This window comes from Eutrigla gurnardus (assembly GCF_963514095.1).
Source record: "Eutrigla gurnardus genome assembly, chromosome: 12".
NCBI lineage: Eukaryota > Metazoa > Chordata > Actinopteri > Perciformes > Triglidae > Eutrigla > Eutrigla gurnardus.
In genome coordinates this window covers 3,773,072-3,783,949 of record NC_139926.1, presented here as the reverse complement: position 1 = coordinate 3,783,949, position 10,878 = coordinate 3,773,072, and the positions used below count along the sequence as shown (strand labels likewise).

The window sequence follows — 10,878 nt, the reverse complement described above, 5'->3', positions numbered from 1 at the left end:
CAAAAGTACGTAGGTGCTTCCTCTATCTTACATTGCTTATAGTTTATGGTTATAGTTTATCCTTATTATTTTTTACTGAGATCCCAGCTTGTGATCAACAAATGTATATCTAATTAGCTATCTATCTATCCATCTAGTTAACATGAAAATTACATATCAAACAATGAAAACACACAGAACAGTAAGTAAAGATTGTTTATTGTACATTTGTTAACATGTGTAGACATATGAAATAATAAAAACAATAGGAAGATAAATTACTGAAGTGGAACAGTTGAACTTTGTACTTCAATATCAATATAAAAATAATAACAATGAAAGTATCTTATTGCCATGGACGTGAACATTCAGTGCTGACTTTATATTACATTGTGTCCAGCCAATATAGATACCTAGCCTACAGAAGCTTTGTAAGCTGGTGCTGGGGCTTTCTGGGCCGGGGAGTGAGAGTTGTGCTGCCCGCCTGCGTGGTGCTGAGGATTCGTGCAGAGTTCCCTGATGCAGAAGGACAGTATGTTGGGTTCAGACCTGTCCTTGGTTGAACCTCGACACATAACCTGCTATAACGGTCAGCTTGTCAGGTCGGTCAAACTGAGCCGAGAGGTCTTCAGGGATTTTAAGCTTCAGCACCTCGTTCACATATGGGGCAGGGTCCTGGAAAACCTTATCAAAGATGAGGTCCAACAGTGCATCAACGTAATCTGTAGTGCAATAAACAAAGATGTATGTTTACAGGAAAGTTGCACTAGAACCAAAAAGCCTTGTGTAAAGTTTCTCTTGTTATTTCACCTAATTACTTCATATTTATACATTCTCCTTATTTATTATTTCTTTTGAAAACCATGTAAAAAGAATTCAGATTTTATTTGTTTGTGTTTATTTTCAACATTCTGTGATATGCCTGTATGTTCATGTTTACTTTTTATTTGTGGAGTTTAAATAAAAGACTGTAAAACTTACGGAATGTTGGCTCTGCTTTCACAGGCTTTGCAGTGCATTCTCCGCGTTTTGACTTTGGGAAGTTGACTCTGTAGAGCAGCTCTCCTCTTGTCGATGTTGCCTGAGGTCGGCCAGCATTTTCATTATAATGCAGGGCAGCCAGGTAGAGTCTTGGGTGGAAAAATAGTAGTTAGAAAGATAGCAAACAAACTAAATTATAATGAAATAAACAGATACTGGTAGTTTTATTACCTGCATAACATTCCAAGGTATGGGAAGACAACATTCTTCGGTGCAAACCGCAAAATGACACTGTGGAATGCCTCCAGCGATGAGGTCTGATAGTGAGGGCTGAGCTTTTCAACATCTCTCAGGATTCTCTTGTTAATCAGTGCCTTTTCTAACCTGCAGAAAGCTGGTGTCCCTGGAAAAAAGAAATCACATGAATTCAAACTGTTAAACATCTTTTAGATATTAAAAAAAAACATTTTATTCACAATTTTGTTTTTATCTACCTGCTCTCAACCATTTGCTCTTGTCCCTTGAGGTAAGCTGTGGATGCAAGCACTGGGGGAAAGCAGGATCTGGATGTGTGTGGATGTCTTGGACATGGTTGAGAATGGAGGTCCACTTAGCCACTCTCTCTGGCCCTGAAGTAGAGGAGGCTGCTGTCCAGTACACATGGTTCTTTATGCTTCGAAGCCACTTCTTCAGCTTTTCGCATTCTTTGTTCTGGGCTATCTTGACCAGTTTCTTGGACAGTCCTAATAAAACAATATTTGTCACATTCAGATAAACAGTATAAGTTAATTACAAAATAACTCTAACCCATGTAACATATTAGTGATTATGATAATAGGATAATATAATGTGTGGACCTGTGAGCAAGGGCATTTTATCTTGATTGTACCCCTACCTTTTTCCATGTGCCAGACATCGTAGTACTGTGTCACATTGGCCTCCCTCAGGAACTTCTGGATCTGAGGGTGACGGTCTGTGACAATGCTGTCCAATGTAACACCACATGCCTCCAGGAGAGCAAGGCTCCTCTTCAGACCTTCTTTTTCCATGTGGTAGCTTCCCCCGACTTCGTTGCTCTGATCAGAAAAACAGGACAAAAGTCTATTAAATATATGATTCTTAAAAGCAGTCATTAAACACAGATTAGTTATCTTGAATAAAGATCACACCATTTCACTCACCTGAACCAGCTGTATGTCGACAATAGTGTTGCTCCTCAGGTCCATCATTGAGTAACTGCCAAACTTGGCAGAGTGGCCTTCAAAAATAAATGTAGAATATCACAGAAATTTAATCTTACCTATCAATTTGTTGTACTTCATCGTAAACACTTCTCTCTAAACAAAAACATTAGAGTAAAATTTATCAGAGAGTCTTGTATACCTGGTGAGTCAGCCCTTAGGTCGCCACCCAGGATAACACTCTCCTGTTGACTAAGCTGCTCCATCATCCCGTTCTGCACAGTCTTCCACGTGTGTATGATTGCAGGCTCTATGAACGTCCGTGCATGACGCCTAAATGTGTCATACTGAAACATCTTCAGCTGCATTGCCCGGAAGATCTGAGGACAGACAGACAAGATGTGTCATAAGTACTGCTCTATACAACATTTAGCAATATGATATGCAAAAATAATACATTTACATAGTGATGACTAAATCTATTACCTTTTCAAGTTTGAAGAAAGATGCACCTGTGGTGTATATTGCAGCTGAGAGCTGGAGGTTTCCTGCAGGTGTGCTTCCCAGAATTGGCTGGCTGTTCCATTTTCTGAAGAACTGACAATGTGGGCATGTTTGTTCTACAGAGATGAATGTGCCGACCCTTCTTGTCTGCACGTCTGACACACGCTGACAGACAGGGCACACCTCAAACAGCTCCATCAGACACTTTTCATAGACAATATACGTTGGTGTCTTATGAACAGGGCAGGAAGGCTCCAGTCTAGTAGAAAAACAAAATAATCAAAAGAGAAATTAGTAACTCCCACACAGCTTGAGACAAATTATGTAAAAACATGTAGGGAATAAAAGGAATTCTGAGGTTATTAACTCACGTCACATCTGCTGACTCTGACATAACTGTGGGTCGGGAATTTCCATGGATGAACTACCCTCCAATGGATTCTCCTCTTCCTCCTCCTCCAGTTCCAAGCGAGCCCTTTTACTTGGTCTTTTTATTGGGGTTGATGTTAAAAATGGTTGACGAGTTGAGAAGGCAATGGTTGAGGTGCCAACACCAACATCAGCACAGGACACTGATTTCTGTGTGCCTTTGATAGATGAAAATATATTTTTCATTAGCCACTCCATATTCATAACAGAGTAAAACTAAAATTACACTATATAGAAACATAGTGACTAACATGACATGATATGCTTTTGGGCAACAAACCTGTGCTTCTGAAGTGAGGCTGGAGAGTTCTCATGGAAAGCTGTGTGCCAACGTTGCATGTCACTGGTTGGTCTGTCTGGCAGGCAACATGATGCACCACAGGCTGCTGTACAGTTGTACTTGTCTAAACACAAAAAGAAGCAATAGGTTATGTGTCTGCTTTCTCATGTTACATGAAAAATAAAAATATGTAGACAGAAATGATGATTAGCAATAGACATTTGTGAAGCAAACTTTTCTGTGTCCATGCCTGCATATAACTGATAGTAGCACAGCAGATATCTAGCAGGTAGCCCCTGTCTCCGGAAACAAAACAAAGTAGTGACTGCTTTATTGCAGATAACGCTTTGGTGCTCTCATGTCTGGTCTCTCATGCCAATAGGTTACGCTAGAGCTGTAGTTACATGTATACAAACGCACAGGAACTATTTCGACTGCCAACACAGTCCTTTAGCACAACATGCTAAGTAATGAACATAGCTAACTGGTCGGGAATAAAAGACCATTTTATACCGTGTCCTCTGCGTGTTCACGGCGGAACAGTAGCTCACCGTCCGTGAACTCCTGACAACGCTACAGCTGTAGTTGCATGTAAACAAACACACAGCCATTTAGCACAACATGCTAAGTAATGAACATAGCTAACTGGTCGGGAATAAAAGACCATTTTATACCGTGTCCTCTCCGTGTTCACGGCGGAACAGTAGCTCACCGTCCGTGAACTCCTGACAACGCTACAGCTGTAGTTGCATGTAAACAAACACACAGCCATTTAGCACAACATGCTAAGTAATGAACATAGCTAACTGGTCGGGAATAAAAGACAATTTTATACCGTGTCCTCTCCGTGTTCACGGCGGAACAGTAGCTCACCGTCCGTGAACTCCTGACAACGCTACAGCTGTAGTTACATGTAAACAAACACACAGCCATTTAGCACAACATGCTAAGTAATGAACATAGCTAGCTTGTCGGGAATAAAAGACCATTTTATACCGTGTCCTCTGCGTGTTCACGGCGAAACAGTAGCTCACCGTCCGCGAATTACTAAGACCAATTAAAACAATCTTCCCTGCGTGTTCACAGCGGAACAATAGCTCACTGTCCGCGAACAACAGAGACATTTCACCCGTCTCCTCGCCATGTTCATGGCCGAGCAGGGGTTCAAGGCCGGTTCGAAGCGATACAATCTCAATGTCCTAATTCATTTTCTCAAATCACCGTCATGTTTTAAAAGAGTGCTGATATGACAAATTAACGTTTGGTAACATTAACACTATAGTGAATCCGACTGCCAGTAAGCACAACGTTGAACACTTCACATGTAATGTTAGCTCAGCCTCATTCGGCTAACACGACGGTTAGCATTAGCTCATGTGCTAAATGACCAAAGTAACACAAACTATACTGTTTTTGTAAATACTTACAGTTGCAACATCGGTGGCGTCGGCACGGACAGTGGGTATGGATCCATCTTTTAGGAGCAGTCTTGTTGCCAATCCAGCGGTATACTGTCCGTGGTTGGAGAAACAGTCCGATGTGAAGTGATTCGCACAGACCAGGACATTTTTGCTCAATGACGCTGGGACGTTTCCCTGGTAAACAAAATTTAGCCACTTCGCTTTTAAATCCTCTTTGTTTGGGAGGCGATGTAGCGACATATGAGGACCCGTGCATCCGATGACAGAGCAGCAGTGCTTGGCTTTCGGCTTGTACATGGTGGCGGTTAGGCTGTCGAGTACAAGTGAAGCGAGTAAGAAAAAATGGCGGATCCTTGTTCAGGTAGCCGGCGTAATGTGGGCGGGGATATTCCATGAATATGCAATGACTATGCAAGAATATGCAAAAGACCGGATTGTGACGTCACAATACGGTAAAAATCCAAACGGCTCGTTTAGAGACTAAATTCCTGACTCTGCCAGTTACTAAATATTGACTTAGTTGTCAAAACTCATGTTAAAGGGGTCGGGAGACACCCCGGATACGCAAATATACAAACTAAAGCAAGGAAAAAGTCAGTTTTGCATAATATGTCCCCTTTAACTCCCTCCCAGTTCCTTACTTGAAAGCCCTCAGTCCCCAAAAACATCCCCAGAACTTTCAAGCCCTCCTTTCCCCACTCAAGTCCACCGGGCAGAATGGGCACTGCCTTATCCCGCCACTCTCCAATCAACAAGGCTTCACTTTTTGCCCATTTTACTCTTGCAGAAGAGGCCCTCTCGTACAAAGAAAGGGTTTCCTGCAAACACTGAATATCTTCTTGGCTAGAGACAAAAACATTAACATCATAAGCATATGCAGATATAATAAATGAGTGATCAAGATCAACAACCCCGACAGTGATAGACCACTGACCCGACCCCTCAGATTGCACAGTAAGGGCTCAATGGCCCGGCTATATAATTTTCCTGACAGAGGGTAACCCTGTTGTATTTCTGTCTGCACAGAAATTGGCCGACTCAGCCCAGCTCCCATTTTCAGCATACATTGTGCACCACTATACAACAAAGTTACCCAAGACAAAAACCCTTCACCAATACCAAATGCCCTGAGTGCAGAAAACAAATAAAAGTGATCCACCCTGACGAACGCTTTCTCCTGATCCAAGGAGACTATCCCAGCATCAACATTATGCAATCTACATATGTCAATGACATCACACATAAAAAAGAGAGCAACTGACCTCCAGTTTTTTAACAGGGCCAGGTGTCCTTTTTTTGGTAACAGCGAGAGCACGGCTCGCTGACAGGACACCAGGAGAGATCCTTTTCCAAAACACTCTAAAAACACTGCATGCAGATCAGACCCCACGATATTCCTGAAGCGCCGGAAGAAATCTGCAGATAGACTGTCGATTCCTGGCGCCTTCCCTGCTGTCATCTGGTTCATGGCAGTTGTGAGCTCCTCCAGTGACAGCTCACGATCCAAGATGGATATCTCCCCCGGGCTCAGTGGCGGAAGACCTCCCAGAAGCTCCTCGCGACACTCCAAACTGCAGTTCTCTGTAGCAAAGAGATCGGTGTCGAAGCCAACTGCATGACTTCTCATCTCGTCTGGGCTGGTGGTTGTTCTCCCTCCTGGAAGCTTGAGACAGGTCACAGTTGATCTCTCCAAGTTGAAAAAGAAAAAGGAGGAGGTTGGAGCATCCATATCTCTGAGTTGGAGGAAGCGAGATCTGACCAAAGCTCCCTTCACCCTTTCCTGCAGGAAGGAGCTTAACCCCAACCTCTTCTCTTGCAGTTGTTGGACCACAACTGCATCAGGGGTTCTCTGAAGGCCCTGCTCCATACCGCAAATGCTGGCTTCGAGTGCCTCCACTGCAGCTTTAACTCTAGTGGTGGAATAAGATGTATATTGCTGACAAAACCACCTTATTTGAGTCGCCGCGCCAGCGGTGTACGCCGCATCCAACTCAGCAGCACCCGCCGCTGCTCGCTGCTTGTGCGGACAGTTAACCGTTTGTGTCCAACATCTCCACATTCAAAACACTTCATCTGTCCTGAACTCGCGTACACCATATACGAGCCATACCAGTGTTTCACTCTGAATGACAGATCCAGGGTTTGAGTGGGCGAGTCCAGGAATATAAACATCTGTCTCCGCAGAGACTGAACGTGCTTCAGTTTGGGATCTTTATATCCCAAACTGACAGTTTTTAAACCGCTTGCGACTTTACCGCAGCTCGTTTTCTAACAGTTTGTTCGGTATAAACGGTGGGACTCCGGATACGGTTATCCGTGTCGAAGGAACTGACAGCGGGGAAACCTGCACAAACAAGTCCCTGGTAAAAAAAACGCCACTTTCCACAAGCTGGTGAACATGTGGCTCCTCCTTGAGGAACGCAACCACAGCTTTGTTCGTTCTGGATGCATAGAGCAGATTATCGTGTCCTATCTGTTCCCCCGCAGCTAGCAGAACCTCCTCCACACCCCACACACAGTGCTATCCGGCGGGACAATGCGCATTCCCTGCCGGATCGATCAAGGAGGCTTCACGGAGGACGCCATTCCTCCAGAGAACACCCCCCTACAGACACTGAAAAAGTCAGGACATGCTCGAAAAAATGTATTAAAGACTTACCTGATCATGCACAAAGGGACAGGAGAAGGAAAACCATTCAAATCTCTGTGCTACTCGCTCCTCCGCCACTGTGATGTATTGTTTTGAGTTTGTGTTTGCCTTTGGGTTTCCGTAGATGCCTACCTGTGTGTCCCTCGCTGTACCCTGTAGTGTGTACGCGCGCCTAGCAGCAGTAAAAGTCAAGTCCTGTGCAAAGTTGGCCTTGTTATTGTGTCTTCACACACTACGTAGTGAGTACATAACATTGTGTCAGAAGTCTGTCAAGAACAGTACACGTGGCCATGAATATGCAGTTTGAACACCCCAGGATCGACTGGGATGCCGCCGACCAATATAAGGAATTTGAAAGGTTCCGCTCTCACGTGAGTTTTGTTTTCGACGGTCCTCTCTCGGAGCTAGAAGCTAAACAGAAAGCCGGCTGGCTAGGAACGTGTATCGGTGAGCAGGGCAGAGAAATCTACAAGACGCTAACATGGGCGGATGGTGAGAAAGAAAATCCGGCTAAAGTGTTGGATAAGTGTGCCAGCTACATAAGGCCAAGAAAGAATAAAAGGATAGCCACTTTTTGACCACTTTCTGAAGGATCTCAGGTTTCTACTAATGGACTGTGAGTATGCCTACTCAGACGGCATGTTGATTGACACTATAATAGCAGGAATTAAAGAAAAACTAGTCCAAGAAAGACTGTTGGATAAATCTGACATTGGCTAAAGCCATTGAAATCCCCCAGCAATTCGAAATGTCGCAAAAACAGATCAGAATTGTTAGAGAGGAGCAAGTGTCATCAGTGTCCACAAGGATGAAGCATGCAGCTTATGCTAATAAAAAAAATCACACAACAATGTACAGACAAAGCCCGATCTGAGACAGTCAGGAAACAAATTCAAAAACTGCTCAAAATGTGGGAAACACCCACAACATATGTGGAACTAAGGAAAATGCCCAGCTAAAGGCTCTGCATGTTGATGCTGTCACAAACCAAACCACTGGGCAGCGGTTTGCCACAGAGAACACACCTGAGGAAGAGATGCTGGACATAAACTTGACATTAGAGGATGCTCCAGTAGCCGTTGTGGACAAGTGGACAAGCACATGACAAGTGGATTGTACACATCAGTGTTTTGTCCCAGGAAGTGCAATGTAGAATAGACACAGGTGCAAAGTGTAATACACGGACTCTGGACTGTTATCAGTCATTGATGCACACAGGTGAACTGAAGTGCTCCAACAAGGTGCTGCGCTCCTATTCAAACCACAAGGTGAAGCCAGTTGCTGCAGTTGACCTTCCCCTGAAATACAAAGACCCAGAAACAGATGCGGAGCTGGAAATTGTGGACAATGTTCAAGAGAACGTGGTCAGCGGCACTACAGCTGAGGCCCTTGGTCTGATTGTTCAGCTGGCCTCTTTACAGGACGGTAAGAAGGTGAGCATTAACACCGAAGCCACTTCCAACCTAAACACACACACACCAGTTGGATTGGAGGATTTTCGTGAACTGAAATGCACCACAGGCATGTTGACAGGCAAACACAGCATCAAGATTGATCCAGATGCAAAGGCTGTTGGGCATCCAGTGCACTGACAACCAGTAACACTCATGGCTAATATAGTTGAGAACCTTAATGAGATGGTCAAGGATAGAAATATTGTCAAAGTCAACCAACCGATAGAGTAGGTCAGCTCCATGGTCGTTGTCACACGTGAAGACAAGATTAGAATCTGTATAGGTCCGAGTGATTTGAACAAGGCCATTAAGAGAGAATGTTATGCTATACGCACCATAGAAGAGGTCATATCGACCATGCCTGCTGCAAAAGTGTTCTCAGTCTTGGACGCTAAATCAGGCTTCCTTCAGATAGAGTAAAATGAAGCGTCGTCTCTCCTTACAACCTTCAATACACCAATAGGCGGGTTTAGATGGTTGAGGCTGCCGAAATGCGTAATGTGGACCAAATGCTCGAGGGCATTGATGGAGCCACAGGCGTGATGGATGACATTCTTATAGCAGCGTCCACGGTGAAGGAGCATGATGCAACACTACGCAAGGTAGTTGAGAGAGCTACAAACTACAATCTGAAATCTGAAATCTTAATTTCTTAAGTGTCACATCCGGCCAGTTAGCTGTGCCATATGTAGGTCACCTGATTACAGCTGATGGGTTAAAACCAGACCCAGCGAAGACTGAAGCAGTAAGGAGCATGCCTCCACCATCAGACAAGGACGGTGCCTGTTGCTTCTTGGGGTTTGTGACATACCTGTCAAAGTTCATTCCTAACTTGAGTGAGGTGGACGCTCGACTGCGACAGCTTGTGAAGAGCGACGTTGAGTTTACATGGCAGCCAGCACAACAACAGGCATTTGACAAACTCAAGCAACTATGCACACACCCCCCACTACTCAAGTTTTATGACCAGCAAGGCCTGTGGAAATATTCTGTGACGCCAGCAGCATGGGACTAGGAGCCATGTTGCTACAGGATGACCAGCCTGTCACCTTCTCATCCAGATCCCTGACTGATGCAGAGACGTGCTATGTGCAAATTGAAAAGGGGATGCCCTCCATCGTCCATGACTGCATTAAGTTTTACCATTACATATGTGGTAGGCATGTGTTGGGGTTGTAGCAGGAGCAGATTTGGTTATCAACAGTTAACTATCAATATCAATATGATTATCGGTATTAATAATTATATTGAATATATTATCATGATATAATCATGAATAAACGGGGCACCACCCTGGGATCAGGGAAAAGATAACCTAAAACTGTATTCAGTCTCAATATAAAGGTTTTATACTCACATGCCAATCATCGTGATCATTGGCATGTGAGTATAAAACCAATCGAACAATTAAAAGGGCGTGAAATTCAAGCACTAGCCTTCACAACCTGCTGTTATCCAGTGACATATACACAACAAGCACAAGAGACCGCTAGTTATAATATAATAAGATTTATTAAAATCAGTAATAATGATCACAATCAATAACACTGCAATTAACAAAGCCTTATTACCTAACTACCTAACACACAAAGCTAAGCTTAAACAAAGGGAGATACACACGTGGAGTGTGTGTGTGCGTATGTGTGTGTGTGTGCGTGCGTGCGTGTCGAGAGAGAGAGAGAGAGAGAGAGAGAGAGAGAGAGAGAGAGAGAGAGAGAGAGAGAGAGAGAGAGAGAGAGAGAGAGATGAAGGAAGAGATGGCTATGGGCGGCCACCGGATGGAGCTATTCCTCGCAGCGTTCAGGGGCGGAGCCACTGAGGTTCGATGGGGTAGCGAGAGAGAGAGAGAGGTGGAGCTATTCCTCGCAGCGGTCAGGGGCGGAGCCACTGAGGTCTGACGGAGTAGCGAGAGAGAGAGAGAGAGAGAGAGAGAGAGAGAGAGAGAGAGAGAGAGAGAGAGAGAGATAGCCGTATGTAGCCACCAGATGTAGCTATGTCC

At 44.3% G+C, this 10,878-nt stretch overlaps 1 protein-coding gene and 1 long non-coding RNA gene across 2 annotated transcripts; both read right to left on the bottom strand.

The window, feature by feature from the left end:
* Positions 1–229: 229 nt before the first annotated feature.
* Positions 230–3,039, bottom strand: LOC311021966 (uncharacterized protein; the record flags this gene model as incomplete). Its single annotated transcript, XM_084022921.1, has 9 exons — positions 230–701; positions 961–1,109; positions 1,192–1,363; positions 1,455–1,703; positions 1,856–2,036; positions 2,142–2,218; positions 2,344–2,521; positions 2,628–2,904; positions 3,017–3,039. 9 exons carry the CDS (start codon positions 3,037–3,039, stop codon positions 523–525), a joined length of 1,485 nt encoding a protein of 494 aa, XP_083879047.1. The 3' UTR covers positions 230–522.
* Positions 3,040–3,053: 14 nt separating this feature from the next.
* On the bottom strand, positions 3,054–5,140 carry LOC311021965. Its single transcript, XR_014598063.1, has 3 exons — positions 4,782–5,140; positions 3,355–3,478; positions 3,054–3,232 (listed from the first exon to the last, which is right to left on the bottom strand). It is a non-coding gene; the product is annotated as an uncharacterized lncRNA (long non-coding RNA).
* Between the last annotated feature and the right edge of the window lie 5,738 nt (positions 5,141–10,878).